The sequence below is a fragment of the Phycodurus eques genome, chromosome 21 (genome assembly GCF_024500275.1).
Source record: "Phycodurus eques isolate BA_2022a chromosome 21, UOR_Pequ_1.1, whole genome shotgun sequence".
NCBI lineage: Eukaryota > Metazoa > Chordata > Actinopteri > Syngnathiformes > Syngnathidae > Phycodurus > Phycodurus eques.
This window is the reverse complement of record NC_084545.1, coordinates 8,343,679-8,356,772: the sequence shown is the minus strand read 5'-3', so window position 1 is coordinate 8,356,772 and position 13,094 is coordinate 8,343,679. Positions and strand designations below refer to the sequence as shown.

Below are 13,094 nucleotides of genomic sequence, written 5' to 3'. Positions count from 1 at the left end.
TTTAAAGTCACTGGCTCGCCTTCTCCTAGTCTCGGTCTGTGAGCAAGGAAACAGAAAATGAATCCATCATCACTTTGCTTGTGGTTGTTGCCAATCAAGGCCTCTCTTGCTTGTGGATAAATCTGAGACAAGGATTATATTATCCTCGTGGACCGTAAAATCTCCTCTAGGGTTGCTGATTATGCTTTTTGTCTTAAAAATCAAATATTTTTTTAAAAAATGTAGATGATTCATTAATTTGATTGATTTGACTGCGATTGGCTGGCGACCAGTTCAGGGTGTACCGCGCCTCTCGCCGAAGATAGCTGGGATAGGTTCCAGCACGCCCGCGACCCGCGTGAGGAGAAGCGGAATGGAAGCTGAATGAATGAATGATTGATTTGATTTAGTGACTTAGGATTTCCAGTGCTTTGAAATTTATTAGACCACCTGTCATAAAACCAAGAGCAGACCATGTTTTGTATTTTTTATATTTAGATTTTTGCTGCAATTAAAATGTTTACTCTGATTTCTTTTTTCAAAAAATTGTAATTACTTTATCTGCTCATTTAGTTTTTTTGTTGTTGTTTTTTTTTTTTAATACGTACGACCCCATTCAAGAAAATTTACCATTGGGGGGGGAAAAGTCCTTGTTTCTCCACCATTCTAATAAAATATGTTATCGTTCATTGAAATAGGATTTTGGGTTTTACAGGGCATTATCTCAAAGGCAGCCCAAAACACAGATGTGTCTGACTATGTCGCAGTGTATGTGTGTGTTTATTTTTGTGAACACCCCAGCATGTGTGTTGTGGATGAATGTTTGAACCCTGAGATTGCGTGTCAACTGCAGATTGACTGAATGAAATGATGGAGGGATAGATGGCATAGAGGAGTAGGATGGTGCAGGGTGAACCGCTCCCTGTAATCCCCTGTCACAACAGCAGCAGCTGGAACAGCGTGTCAGCAACCGGGCTTGGCCGCTGTTATTCGGCCTGCTGGGACTTGGATGTAGAGGTGGGGTCACTTGGCACTCAGGGCCATGGAAGGGTTGATGGTGGGACTCACTTAAGCGATGCTATTGAGCATTGTCTTTACACATTTCGAGTGGTAATTCAGTGCTTGACGGAATTAAGAAAAAAAACAAAACAAAAAAAAAACAAAAAGTTCAAATTGACTCAAGACAGAAACCTCTATGTTCTACTCTGTGCTGTTTAGTACAGGTAAAGATCAATTGAAAATTGAGAAATTACTAATTACAACTGTATTGTATTTCTGTACAAAAAGGAAAGTGACATTCAACAGTCATGATTTCATGTATTGATTGAATCATCCTAACTATGCTGATAACAGATTGTGGGATTCACATTTAAACCCTCATCATTAAAATGAGAAGGGCTAAGGAAATTTACAAATGCATGCAGCCAAAATTTGAATCTTACGTTGACCCTTCTGTGAAGTGACCTTACGCAACACATTGAGTGCATTATTCTTTTACCAGATAATACTCTGTCAATTTGTTTTTAATGGATTTTTATTTGTTTTTAATTTTAATATATTTTTTATATACTTAAGGGCAAACTTATTTCAGAGCTAAGAGAGCCCATACTTCATGCTGATGGCTATATGGAAGACGGACATCACTAAACGGTTTGAGTATGAAAATACTCTGACGAACTAAATAAGCACCTAGGTATTTTCATGTTTCCGCTTCACGTTTGTTTTGGAATGAGTCTGACCTCTGTGTGTTTGTGCTGCTATGCATTCCAGTGCAATGTGTTAAGCCCAGCCCAGAAACAATAGGGCATAGTTCCCAAAGAGATACTGTGTGCGTAAATGTGTTGAGCTGAAACCATTGTGCTCATACAGGGAATTCATTCATCACTGTGTCCCTTTCGAAGGAGAGAGAGGAGACAATCATGAGGGGTTGAGAGGACAAGTCTACCTGTCAGTATGCTCCCGCATGGGCTTTAGTAGTATTACATTCTGAATAATACACGTTTGCTTGGAATTCTGTGTAATTCACATATGAAACAAGATAATATTTCTCTCACGGAAGCAAGCACAAGTTTTGCTCTTTCACTCTATTAAGGCCCACTGCAGGCACAAACTAGACTGTTGATGTATAATATGTAATACAATTAATTATGTATTCCTAATGTGCAGTACACATCATTTACAATTGTCATGCTATTAAATTATGTATGTTAGTGGCATATTTTTATATTTATTTTTTAAGTTTGGAAAAAACTAACTTTTTGCACCTCTTTTTATAGGGTTCACGTTAAATAATTATGATCATAATTTTTTTATGCCGCCTTTATTTCTTTATGGTTGGAATAACCATTGAAGTCATTATTTATCTGTATTTACATGAGTAAACGATGTAATAACCGAGTGTACTCCTGCACATAATTTCAACTATGTTGGTCCATGGGAAATTAGCCAAATTTATTGGATTTGCATCTGGAAGAGAATAATGATGGGTTGGTGAAAATTAATGTCATATTGTGTGTGTGTGCGTTCAAGCTTTTCTGACCTGTTTATTTCCAACTAATGGTTCATAAAAGATTGCAACATGAAATATATTTACAACATTCATTCATCTTCCATTCCGCTTATCCTCACTAGGGTTGCGGGTGTGCCGGCTATCTTCGGGCGGGAGGCGGGGTACACCCTGAACCGGTCGCCAGCCAATCGCAGGACACATAGAGACATACAACTATTCACACCTACGGGCAATTTAGAGTCTTCAATCAACCTACCACGCATGTTTTTGGGATGTCTGAGGAAACCAGAGTGCCCGGAGAAAGCCCACCCAGGCACGGGGATAACACGCAAACTCCACACCGGCGGGGCTGGGATTTCAAACCCTGGGCCCCAGAACTGTGAGGCAGATGTGCTAACCAGTTGTCCACCATGCCGGCCACTTTGAATCAGTTTATCATTTCAAATTTTTACTATACAGCGATGCATTTATTTTTATACATACTAAACAAGACCATTAAGGATGTTAAAGGTGTGCACAACATTAGCTAAAATATTGTATCTGCACTTCAAGTATTATGAATGTATTATGGGAAAGTAAGAGACAATGAACTAAACTCCATAAATGTTATTATGAAGAAAAAATACAGTATATCAAGGATTTTATTTCGATAATACAGAGAAATACAAAGAATAGACATCTTATTGTGCAATAACCAGGTTTAGCAATGCCTGAACAAGGACAGTAGAAATGTAGGAATTGCAGACTCACACTTACTTGATACTGTATGTGTTACGAGACTAATTACACCACAAGTCTGTCTTCCCTCCTTGCAGCACTGCGCCACTCCCAGCATTGGATAACAAGCCAGAAGCCTGTGGGCGCTGTCTTTGTCTCCTCCTTTCACCCTTTTTCTTAGTCACTGTTGGAAGTTTCATCACTTGTTGCAGAGCCTGATGGCTGGACATGCCAGCTCCTTTATTCTCACCTATGTTGTATGAGTGGCTCCCGTTGTAGGTTTTGAGGTTCATGATTGTCTGCTGCGTTGTGCATGTGAAATGAGAGAAGCGTGTGCTGTTACAGAGAACGAGGGTGCGTGCTTTTTGTGTTTGTGTATGTGTGTTTAGGCGTGTCAGATTTCGGGACACTGTTATTCAGTACTATTCAAAAGTAGGAAACATTTGCATAAAAGTGTGGAATTATTATTGCAATGTCAGAATATTTACACGACAGGATATGCATGGAGTCAATGGTACATTATAGTGAGTCATTCAGTGATGTATATTGCTGAATACACACACTGAGTTTATGATCTCCCCAGAATTTGAATATGAATAAACATGCATCACAATTTACATTATCTTCTAAATGGAAATTGTGAAAGCCTCTTATAGTGCTTATTTCTTGTGCTTCTTGAGTTAATGGAGGCATTGGCATGTTTTTCATACAGTGCAGGTTTTTCTGCATTTTTTGAAATTCTATGACTACAAGCTGAAGCTTTGCTCAAGATAGAAGAGATTTGACCATGGAGAGTAAGCATGATTTAAATAAGAATCAAGCAGTTCCATTGTACCAGCAACCTGACACGCCTGGTTTGTTTCCAGTAAGTTGCTAAGTGACTTTATTTATTTATTTTATTTTTTTAATGAGCTACAGTTCAGATCTGATAAAACTGCTCGAAACTAAGTACATCGACATCCCTCAGGATGCGGATTAGTGCACACATCTTTTTAACTGTACACTGAGTATCACCAACCACACATCAGTTTAAAAGTTGACAAGCTGGATTTGATTATGTACACACTCCGGGATGTATTTGCAAACTGCCATCCAATTGGCAAGCTTAATGGATGCTGATCTGTATGTACTTTTAAATTTAACATTGTAAAATACCTGCGATTGGCTGGCAACCAGTTCAGGGTGTACCCCGCCTCCTGCCCGATGATAGCTGGGATCGGCTCCGGCACGCCTGCGACCCTAGTGAGGAAAAGCGGCTCAGAAAATGGATTGATGGATGGATTGTGAAATACATCGTGTATGATCAGAAATCTAGAAATAGATACACTGATAGATGCCGTGAACAATCCTATAACAGTTGTCACTTCATTCAAAGAATTTCTGGGATTCCTACCTTACATACACTTTGTGTGCATATGTGTGTGCGCATGCATGGATGTGTGCTGACAAAGCTGTGATTGTGAGCCACGCTGACTGGCTGGCATGGAATGTTAGTGAAAGCATCTTACTCAGATTAGTGTAATGGCAGCTGGACACATGGACACTTTCGATGTAATTGTGTGCACTCTCAAAGGCAAATAGTTGACAAAATGGACCAGAGTTAACATTTTATAACCTAACAAAAATGTAACTAATTTTACCTTGGCTTTGCAAATCATTACCATTTACAGCTGGGAGGGATTTTCGTAAGTAAGTAGGTCTTAATGGGATGACAGTTGGAGGTTCCCCGTTTGGCCTTCGTGGAGTTGTGATTTGCATGGTGTGAGCAGGTATCACATGACAGTCTCCTATTTCTTCCCTGCCCCCATCTACTTTCATGATCTAATTGAACAAGGTTAATGTTGCATGTGTAACTGGGGGTACATTTCTCGGGTCTTAGATCTGATTGTTGACTATCTTGCTAGCACCACAGCAGCAATGTTACAGTTAACAGTTTAATGCTTTGCTCATACATAATACTATCATGCTTTGTTAGTGGTTGCACCTACACTCCCCTCCAGTACCTTTGCTCACATAAAAAAACAGATGTATTCAAACGAGAAATGCTTTCTTCTCAGCAGGGCTGGGTGATGTGGCCTTTATTTTATTTTATTCTTCACAAAAATGTGATTTCTGTTTTTTATTGATTTTTTTTTCATCCCCTTTGCTTATAGAAAACGTAATTGACAATGACATTCAAAACAAGTTTTTTTTCTCCCTTTCTGGGATTATCTTAATTTTTCCTGATACCACACAATCTTTAAAACATTTTTTTTCTCCATTATTGACTTGCATCAACTTCCCAAGCCCCTTGTAAGCTGTATCTGGAAGCAAAAACAGAAGTAAGGCTGCGAAAAAAGGGGAAATTGCACGCACACGTATACACAAAGCAAAGCAAATTTATTTATATTGCGCAATTCATACACAAGGTAACTCAACTTATCTTTATGTGAATTACGTGATTAAAAGCATTTAAAAACAAAGAAAAAAATAGATTATAAACATTTAAAACAAAGAGAGAAAAATAAAATACAATTAAAACAGCGTACAGTGCAAGAAATCTCATTTAAAAGTGGAAATGTTCTAAAAAGCATGGGAAAAAAGAATAGTTTCTAACCTGGACTTAAAAACATGCATACTTGGGGCGGAGGTCACTTTGTTGGCAACTTATTCCATTTGTGTGCAGCATAATCGCACAATCACAAACACACATTAATCAACTGTTTCTGACCTGTCCGTTTCCAAGCCTGTCTCTAAAAAGTGATTGATCCTTTAATGCAGGAAGTACATCAATTTAGTTGAAACATCAGTCCTTGATCCTCCTGTTTACATTTTAGCTCCTTCTACCTATTCCCATTGCAGAGTCAAGGAAATCACAAAACAACGAGCGAATGAGACGTTCTCTCCTCGGTTTCATCATTGAATGAAGACGTCAATTGGGTGTCACAAATCAATCATCTCCGTGGTGGAATTATTAGAATCACAACACTTTATGCTTTACGTTTAAAAGGGCATTTAATTTAACTCAAAGATCAACACTGCGCAACTGTATGCATGTAACCAAGCAGAGGTGATTGTGTTGAGCTTCCCTAAACTCAACCCCCCATCTTCCTAAATAAAATAAAAAGGACTCAGGAAATCATGAATGTTTAAACAAAAACAATTGAGAAGTTACAAAAACAAAGGCTGAATGAACTATTTAATTTGTGAAGTCCTGCTTTGCTTAAAATCCAGCTGTTATATGCCCATTTTTATACATTGCTGTCAAGGAGCTAAAATTTTTCTGCAAAGGAAAATTCTGTTTCCTCATCTATAGCGCCTCCTCGCTCTTTGGTGCACATTTAAGACAAATAAGATCCTCGATAATATCGCAGTGTGAGAACGATTTCCAGGTCGCAGTAGAAGCATCAAGGAGCGAGGAGGGTTGTAATTAAGAGACCTGAGAATAGATCCACACCAAGTGATGTTTTTCAGGACTTTCTAAAATGCCCCATACCTACGACTCGGTGTGAGCAAACTCTCACAGGCATATGCTAGGGGGGGGGAATAATCATTGTTATAGTTATAGCCTGCAGTCAGTCACGCAGTCAGTTGAGATATGGTATACTTCAATCCTGACCCTGCACTGGATAAGTGGAAATGAAACTGGATGATGACTAGGTTATGTTTTTTTGGATTTACATGTGGTAATTAGGATTTGTGTTCTTAAGTTCAAAGTTAGACTCTTTACCCATTTGATCGTCCAACCATCACTGAGACTATAAAGTACATACCATTGACGTCACTATTATACCCCAGTGCTCCGGCTATGCTCGCTCTCATAATTATAGGTTCACTCTGCAGTAATGTAGGGATATTAAAAACGGATTGCCCTCTATTTATTTTGCAGACAAAACCCTCAACTGTTGACAATGTACTTCACCAATACTTAAAGGAACAGTTACTGAAGCTGAAGACTTGGCTTTGGAATGGAGTAGTTTCAATTTTCTCTACCCATTTTTATTTATATCTGTGGCTCCCGATAGGTGGGTGCAGTGTTGTGTCCACTTGTCAACTTTTGTTTTGTGTTGCAATCACGAAACTGTGCTTGAGGGAGGTCACCAAAAAAGGATTTCTTTACATGTTGTTACTCAAGCAGAGTTTAGAGAGCTCACATTATGAAAATCTTTCTTCATTAGCTACTTGGGCACAGTTTATTTTTGCATTTATCTTGAATGATATCCAACACAAGATTACTAGAGGTCACACCAGTACATGTTCTTAATCAATACTTTACCTGTCACTAGGGTTGGGAACGATAAACCGAAGCAGTATATCCATTTGTAAAGGCGAGAGATACGACTGTATCGCTAGCAGACTCCGTTATCGATACAAAATCTGCCACGAATCCTTAGATACATCGGTTGTAGGGCTGGGGACCGGCTATCACGAGGCTAGGAATCGGTTCCCTGAGGTTTTTTTTCAAAAAAGTTTTCAAGCGCGAGCGGTCTCGTGTTGTGCTCCGCAGGTAACATTATGTTTACAACCAAACACAGCAGTGGTGGATACTTGCGACACTACTAGTTTAACTGCATTTCTCCGTAGCGTCACTATTTCAACATCAAATAGCTTTTCAGTAATTCAGCTACTTTTGCATCACTCAAAGTAAGAGTTGGAATCTCTAGCCGCCTCCAGATTTACGCTTCAAAAATTATTTATCGATGCATTACACAAAGAAATTCCACTCACACCACTAACAAAAGCATCGCACACTCAAGCCTCTTTCACACAGGAAATCTAAGTCACCATTTTCACAACTTTTTCCTGGCTTGGTTTATGAGCCAAAGTGGAGTGAGGAGGTTAAAGTCAGCCTGAGAATTTGACTTCCAACATTGTAACAGAGGTGGAGCGCTGCCAGCCATGACCAAAGTGTCAAGTTAACACCAGAGACTCACTGTCCACACCCTTGTGTAGTAAGCAATTGTAGCTGTCACACCACATATCTAATTATTTATTGCACTTTATTGCACACGTATCGACAAGGTGTCCCTCTTCAGTGTGTTCTGTCTGAAAGGGATATGCGAATAAATCCTAGGCTAAGCCTTTTGGATTACAGGTAAAAACGTCTTCAACAATCAAGAGTCCCGTTGCCTAGATTCAACTTTTGCAGATGACCGTGACCTGGATGACTGAGAATCTACACAGACATATTTTATCATCCATTTTCTGAGCCGCTTCTCCTCACTAGGGTCGCGGGCGTGCTGGAGCCTATCCCAGCTGTCATCGGGTAGGAGGCGGGGTACGCCCTGAACTGGTTGCCAGCCAATCGCAGGGCACATACAAACAAACAACCATCCGCACTCACGTTCACACCTACGGGCAATTTAGAGTTGTCAATTAACCAACCATGCATGTTTTTGGGATGTGGGAGGAAACCGGAGTGCCCGGAGAAAACCCACACAGGCAATGGGATAACATGCAAACTCCACACAGGCGGGGCCGGGGATTGAACCCGGGGTCCTCAGAACTGTGAGGCTGACGCTCTAACCAGTCGCCCACCGTGCCGAATATTTTAATCATATATTATAGTTTGTTTCCAGCTTGTTTCTACCTGGTCTTGCGTGACATGATGTTTTGGCGGAATTAATTTCGATAGCTTTGCTATAGAGAATAGCTATGAAGAGGAATTGCATGTGCAAGATACAAGCGAGTGATTTCTGTGGCCATAGATTGATTCTAATGTGGGTAACGTTAATAAAAATGAATGATATTCATTCAGATGGCTTGTTATATTGGTTGCCATTGATAGTTACACATTTTTGTAACATAAGGCCTCTTAATTATGGAATTGAAAATTATTTTGTGGACCCCCATGAGTCCAGAAATTCATCAATGGCTATCAAGTCACTCCCCTTTTAAGTACAAATTTAAAAAAATCATCGCCAGCACTGGCTGAGCTACTGCTGCATTGCGCTCACAAACAGAATGTTGTAGCTAGAACCCCAGCCTATTTGTGGTTTGTTATTTACAAATGTACCTATTTGCGAATGGTCTGTGGAACCTATCTTCAGCTGTTCGCTGCAGAACTCACAGTCGTGGTTTTTGTGCTCTTTCTCTAACGAAAAAAAAAAAACATTTAATTTTAAAACCATATCGCCCCAGCATTTAACATGAGCTAAGTGATTTATTATTTCAACTTTTGACAATCGTAACTGTCTTTACTTACAAACATAGCAGAGAGGCATCCTGATTAGGGAACTCTCAGGTTATTAAAATCTTTATCTTTTAATTTGTGTACTTGTTTTGGTGTGTTTCTGTTTACGTACAATAGTGATGTGTTGGGAAGCAGATTAAAACGCAGCTTAACCTTCACCTCTGTTTTTTTTTTTTTTGGCAGCCGGCAAACACTTTCGCTCCCATGAACCCAAATGAGCCAAGCCACCACACACACAACTGCGTACGAGTAATCCACAAACGCATGCGCAGACACACAAACACGCACACACACATTTTTGAAGCAGACAACACAATGGAAAGTGGCTTTTTCATTGATTTCCTTCCTTTGCTGAATCCAGATTGTTTCCGAGTGGCCACACCAAAGCTGTGAGCAGGATGTGGCAACCAAAAGCTCTGTTTAAAAAAAAAATAAAAATAATAAAGGTCACAAGATAATTACATTCATGAAAAATAAAGACAGTGGGAGCAACTTATACTGGATCATATATCAAATTGTTTTTAGATTAAATGACTACCGCTGTACCAGTTTGCTGGTTGAATTTGTATACTATAGAGATAACGCACACACACCCAGATGATGTTGGGTTAAAAATGGTAACTAGGGCAGTTTCTGACTAGTATGGTCTTTGCGGTGGAGGCAGTATGCAGCAGTCTTCCTGCAACACACCCTGATGCAGTGGAGGAGCTGGAGGGGGATGGGGGCTATCGAGTAACTTAGCCCATACGCTGGTATTCAAACATGTAATGCCTCATTTTCCCGTCCAGATCATATGCTTTTAATATCTTGGTTTATAACTGCATGAAAAAGCCAAGCCTTGTTTTCTAATTTAGTCACAGCCATGATTCATATTTTCAGAGTAAGGCATGGCTATGCTACTGGTGTGTGGGTTTGTGTCAGCCAGTGAATGCCAAAAAGAATTTTAAGCATGTCATGGTAAAATAAACATGTAGTCAGTGTGTAGTCCAGCAGATGGGGCTGCAGAGTTGTATTTGAGGTTGAGCTGTCTTGTTTTTGTCATTTTATTGGGTAAAAACAACAAGACTAATCATTTTGTAGGTTTGTTTTGAAGGTATTTTGGATTTTGGTGTTGGGTGATACAATGTAAGGATCCTAATCATAGTAACAGTGCAGTTGCTACAGTTGAAAGCTATACATTTATGACTGAAAAAGCGGATAGGATTTTGGCAGCAGATGCGCTCCCTTGCATTGCCCTGGAGCAACAACTTGACCCACACCCTGCTCTGAATGACAATGAGTGTCCTATTTCAGCAAGGTAGATTGTGTGAGGTTAACTGAGAGCCTTCACAGGTGACGGGGCATGTCAGGAAGATGGGGACGATGGCGACGAGATAAATACAGACAGTAGCTGAGCAGCAAAGTAAGGTGGCAAATTGGGTACCATAGATAATCTGGCATTATATTTAAGATAGCACAATATGACTCTGCAAATTCTGTTTGTCTATCCATCTATCTATCTCTATATATCTCAGTGGCGGCTGGTAGAAATGTTCTCGGGTCAGCTATATACTGTATATTTTAGGACTGCAACTAATTATTTTAATAATCAATTAATCTGTGGATTATTTTTTTCAATTAATCAATGAATTGGACCAAAAAAAACTATATTTCCATTCCTTGAATAAATAATGGCACATTATTTCAAATTGACAGTGCGGAAAATGCACAATCATGAATTGATTCTAAATCAGTCAGGAAAAAATTTTAATCTTTTTTTTTTTTTTTTCGAAGTAAAAAGCAGAAGTTTGCAAATGTCTTATTTTAATCAAAGACAAATCAAATTAATGTGCATTCATGGAGGATGACAGAAATCATTTTCTGTTGAGGGATGGAAATCCCGAGCATATTTGCAATTTTTAGTTAAACAAGGTCTCTAAACGATAAATCGATTATCAAAGTAAGTGTCGATTAATTTGATAATCTCTCCACACCTCATGGTTCGCTTTGATTACGGTCATGGAGGGTTGCGATTCAATTGCTGATTATCAATGCATCTGAATGCATCTTGAATTGACACACCTAAGAATCCATTCGTTGTCCCACCCCGATCAAGCATGACACGCTGCAGCAAATGATCATCACGGAAACGAATCAAGTCAATACATAGAGTAAACATGTTTAACCAACTCCGTTTCCACCTCCATTGTAGATGTAATATACCGGGTGATTTTAAAGTAACTCCCTATTTTTAAGTACTTGTTCATTTCTTGTAAGAATTATAGATCAGAAATAAATTACATGAGAAGAAAGTGTATTGCATGGAGTTTTATTTAAAATTCGATATGGGCGCCAGCATTAGCCACCAGTTTCTCAAGCCGCCTGGGAACTGCATCAACTGATTTCACAAGGAACTCTTGTAGGATGGAAGACAGCTTCTCGTATTCGCCCTTCAAGTTCTTCCAAAGTCGTTGATTTGGTCGAATAGACTTGCTCCTTTAATCATGGAACACACACAAAAAATGTAGACAAATATTACAACATATGAATAAATTATAAGTATTTTAAAATAGGGAGTTACTTATCAATCACCCTGTATATTTCAATTATTCACTTTGGTGCTTGATGCACAAATGCATCCGCTGACAATGTATCTATTTTTTTGGTCTTTTGTCTACAGCCATGGCAGAGTTAGACTTGAGTCTGAGCGACGCTCTGGTGGACAGTGCTCCGCAGCAGGGTCCAGAAAGCCGAGTGGAGAGGGATTTTGTGGCTCAGTTGGAGGCCGAGACCTTCGACGATCAAATCGGGGAGACAGTAGGCAAGACGGAGTACATTCCTCTGCTGGACAACGATGATGCCACTGCAGGTGTGTCAACATGTCTTACATGCAATTGATTTTATGAGGAGAGACAATGATTACATTTACAAACACCATGATCTAAAAGTGAACCTAACCCTAACCCAGAAGCCATAGTTGGGTTAATGGAGTAGCATGGATGTAATGATAATTATAAAAAACTTCAAACAACTGCTACTTTTACACACACAAACACATACACAAACCAGCAGCACGTATCCAAACAGAGCATACAGGAATACTCACATGCATAATGTAGTTTCTCTGCACTGTAGGAACATTTAATACAACTTGGTAGGGGACCTTCTCTGCCTTTTCTTCTTGCTGTTAATTACGCTGCATCACTTCCAGAATGCCTCAGTGCTGCCTGGCATGTTGCGACAAAACGTGGTAATACACTGAAGGCGCCCAACTCTAAACTTGGACTTGCCTCTATACTGTAAATACCCCGAAAAATGACTGCTTAAAAGTCTGCAACACGGCAGGGGCACAAACCGAAATGACTGCAGTGTCGTGGGGGGTTCACTGTAGTATCACAACATACACTTCAACTGTAGAAGGGTTCACAACAAACCAAATTTCTTTCAAAATAAGAATAATTGGTCAACAGGGCTTTCTGTCCAGATACATCATTACTAGTTTAGTGTGGTATTATTTTGTTGTCATTATGGATATGTATATATTTGAAACCCACTATGGCCATGTTCCATTTTAATCATAAAGTATGCTTAATATCTTGACAAGCAACTTTGTATTAACCATCAAGACCTCCATTCTTAATAATTTCGGTTCATCTGATGTTTAATTTTGTCATTTTTTTCTAATTATTCTATTTTTCATATTTTCTTGCTGCTTTGACTTGTTTACTGCACTACTGG

The 13,094-nt window shown here is 39.3% G+C and overlaps 1 protein-coding gene across 6 annotated transcripts in view; it reads left to right on the top strand.

Annotated features, from left to right (window-relative positions):
* LOC133396859 (microtubule-associated protein 4) overlaps nucleotides 1-13,094 on the top strand; it is a 73,096-nt gene that overhangs the window by 3,498 nt on the left and 56,504 nt on the right. For all 6 annotated transcript variants that reach the window (XM_061667127.1, XM_061667129.1, XM_061667133.1 and 3 more), the window contains exon 2: nucleotides 12,037-12,225. In XM_061667127.1, the coding sequence (XP_061523111.1) occupies nucleotides 12,039-12,225 (187 nt within the window). In that variant the 5' untranslated portion in view covers nucleotides 12,037-12,038. The remainder of the gene's footprint in view (nucleotides 1-12,036; nucleotides 12,226-13,094) is intronic.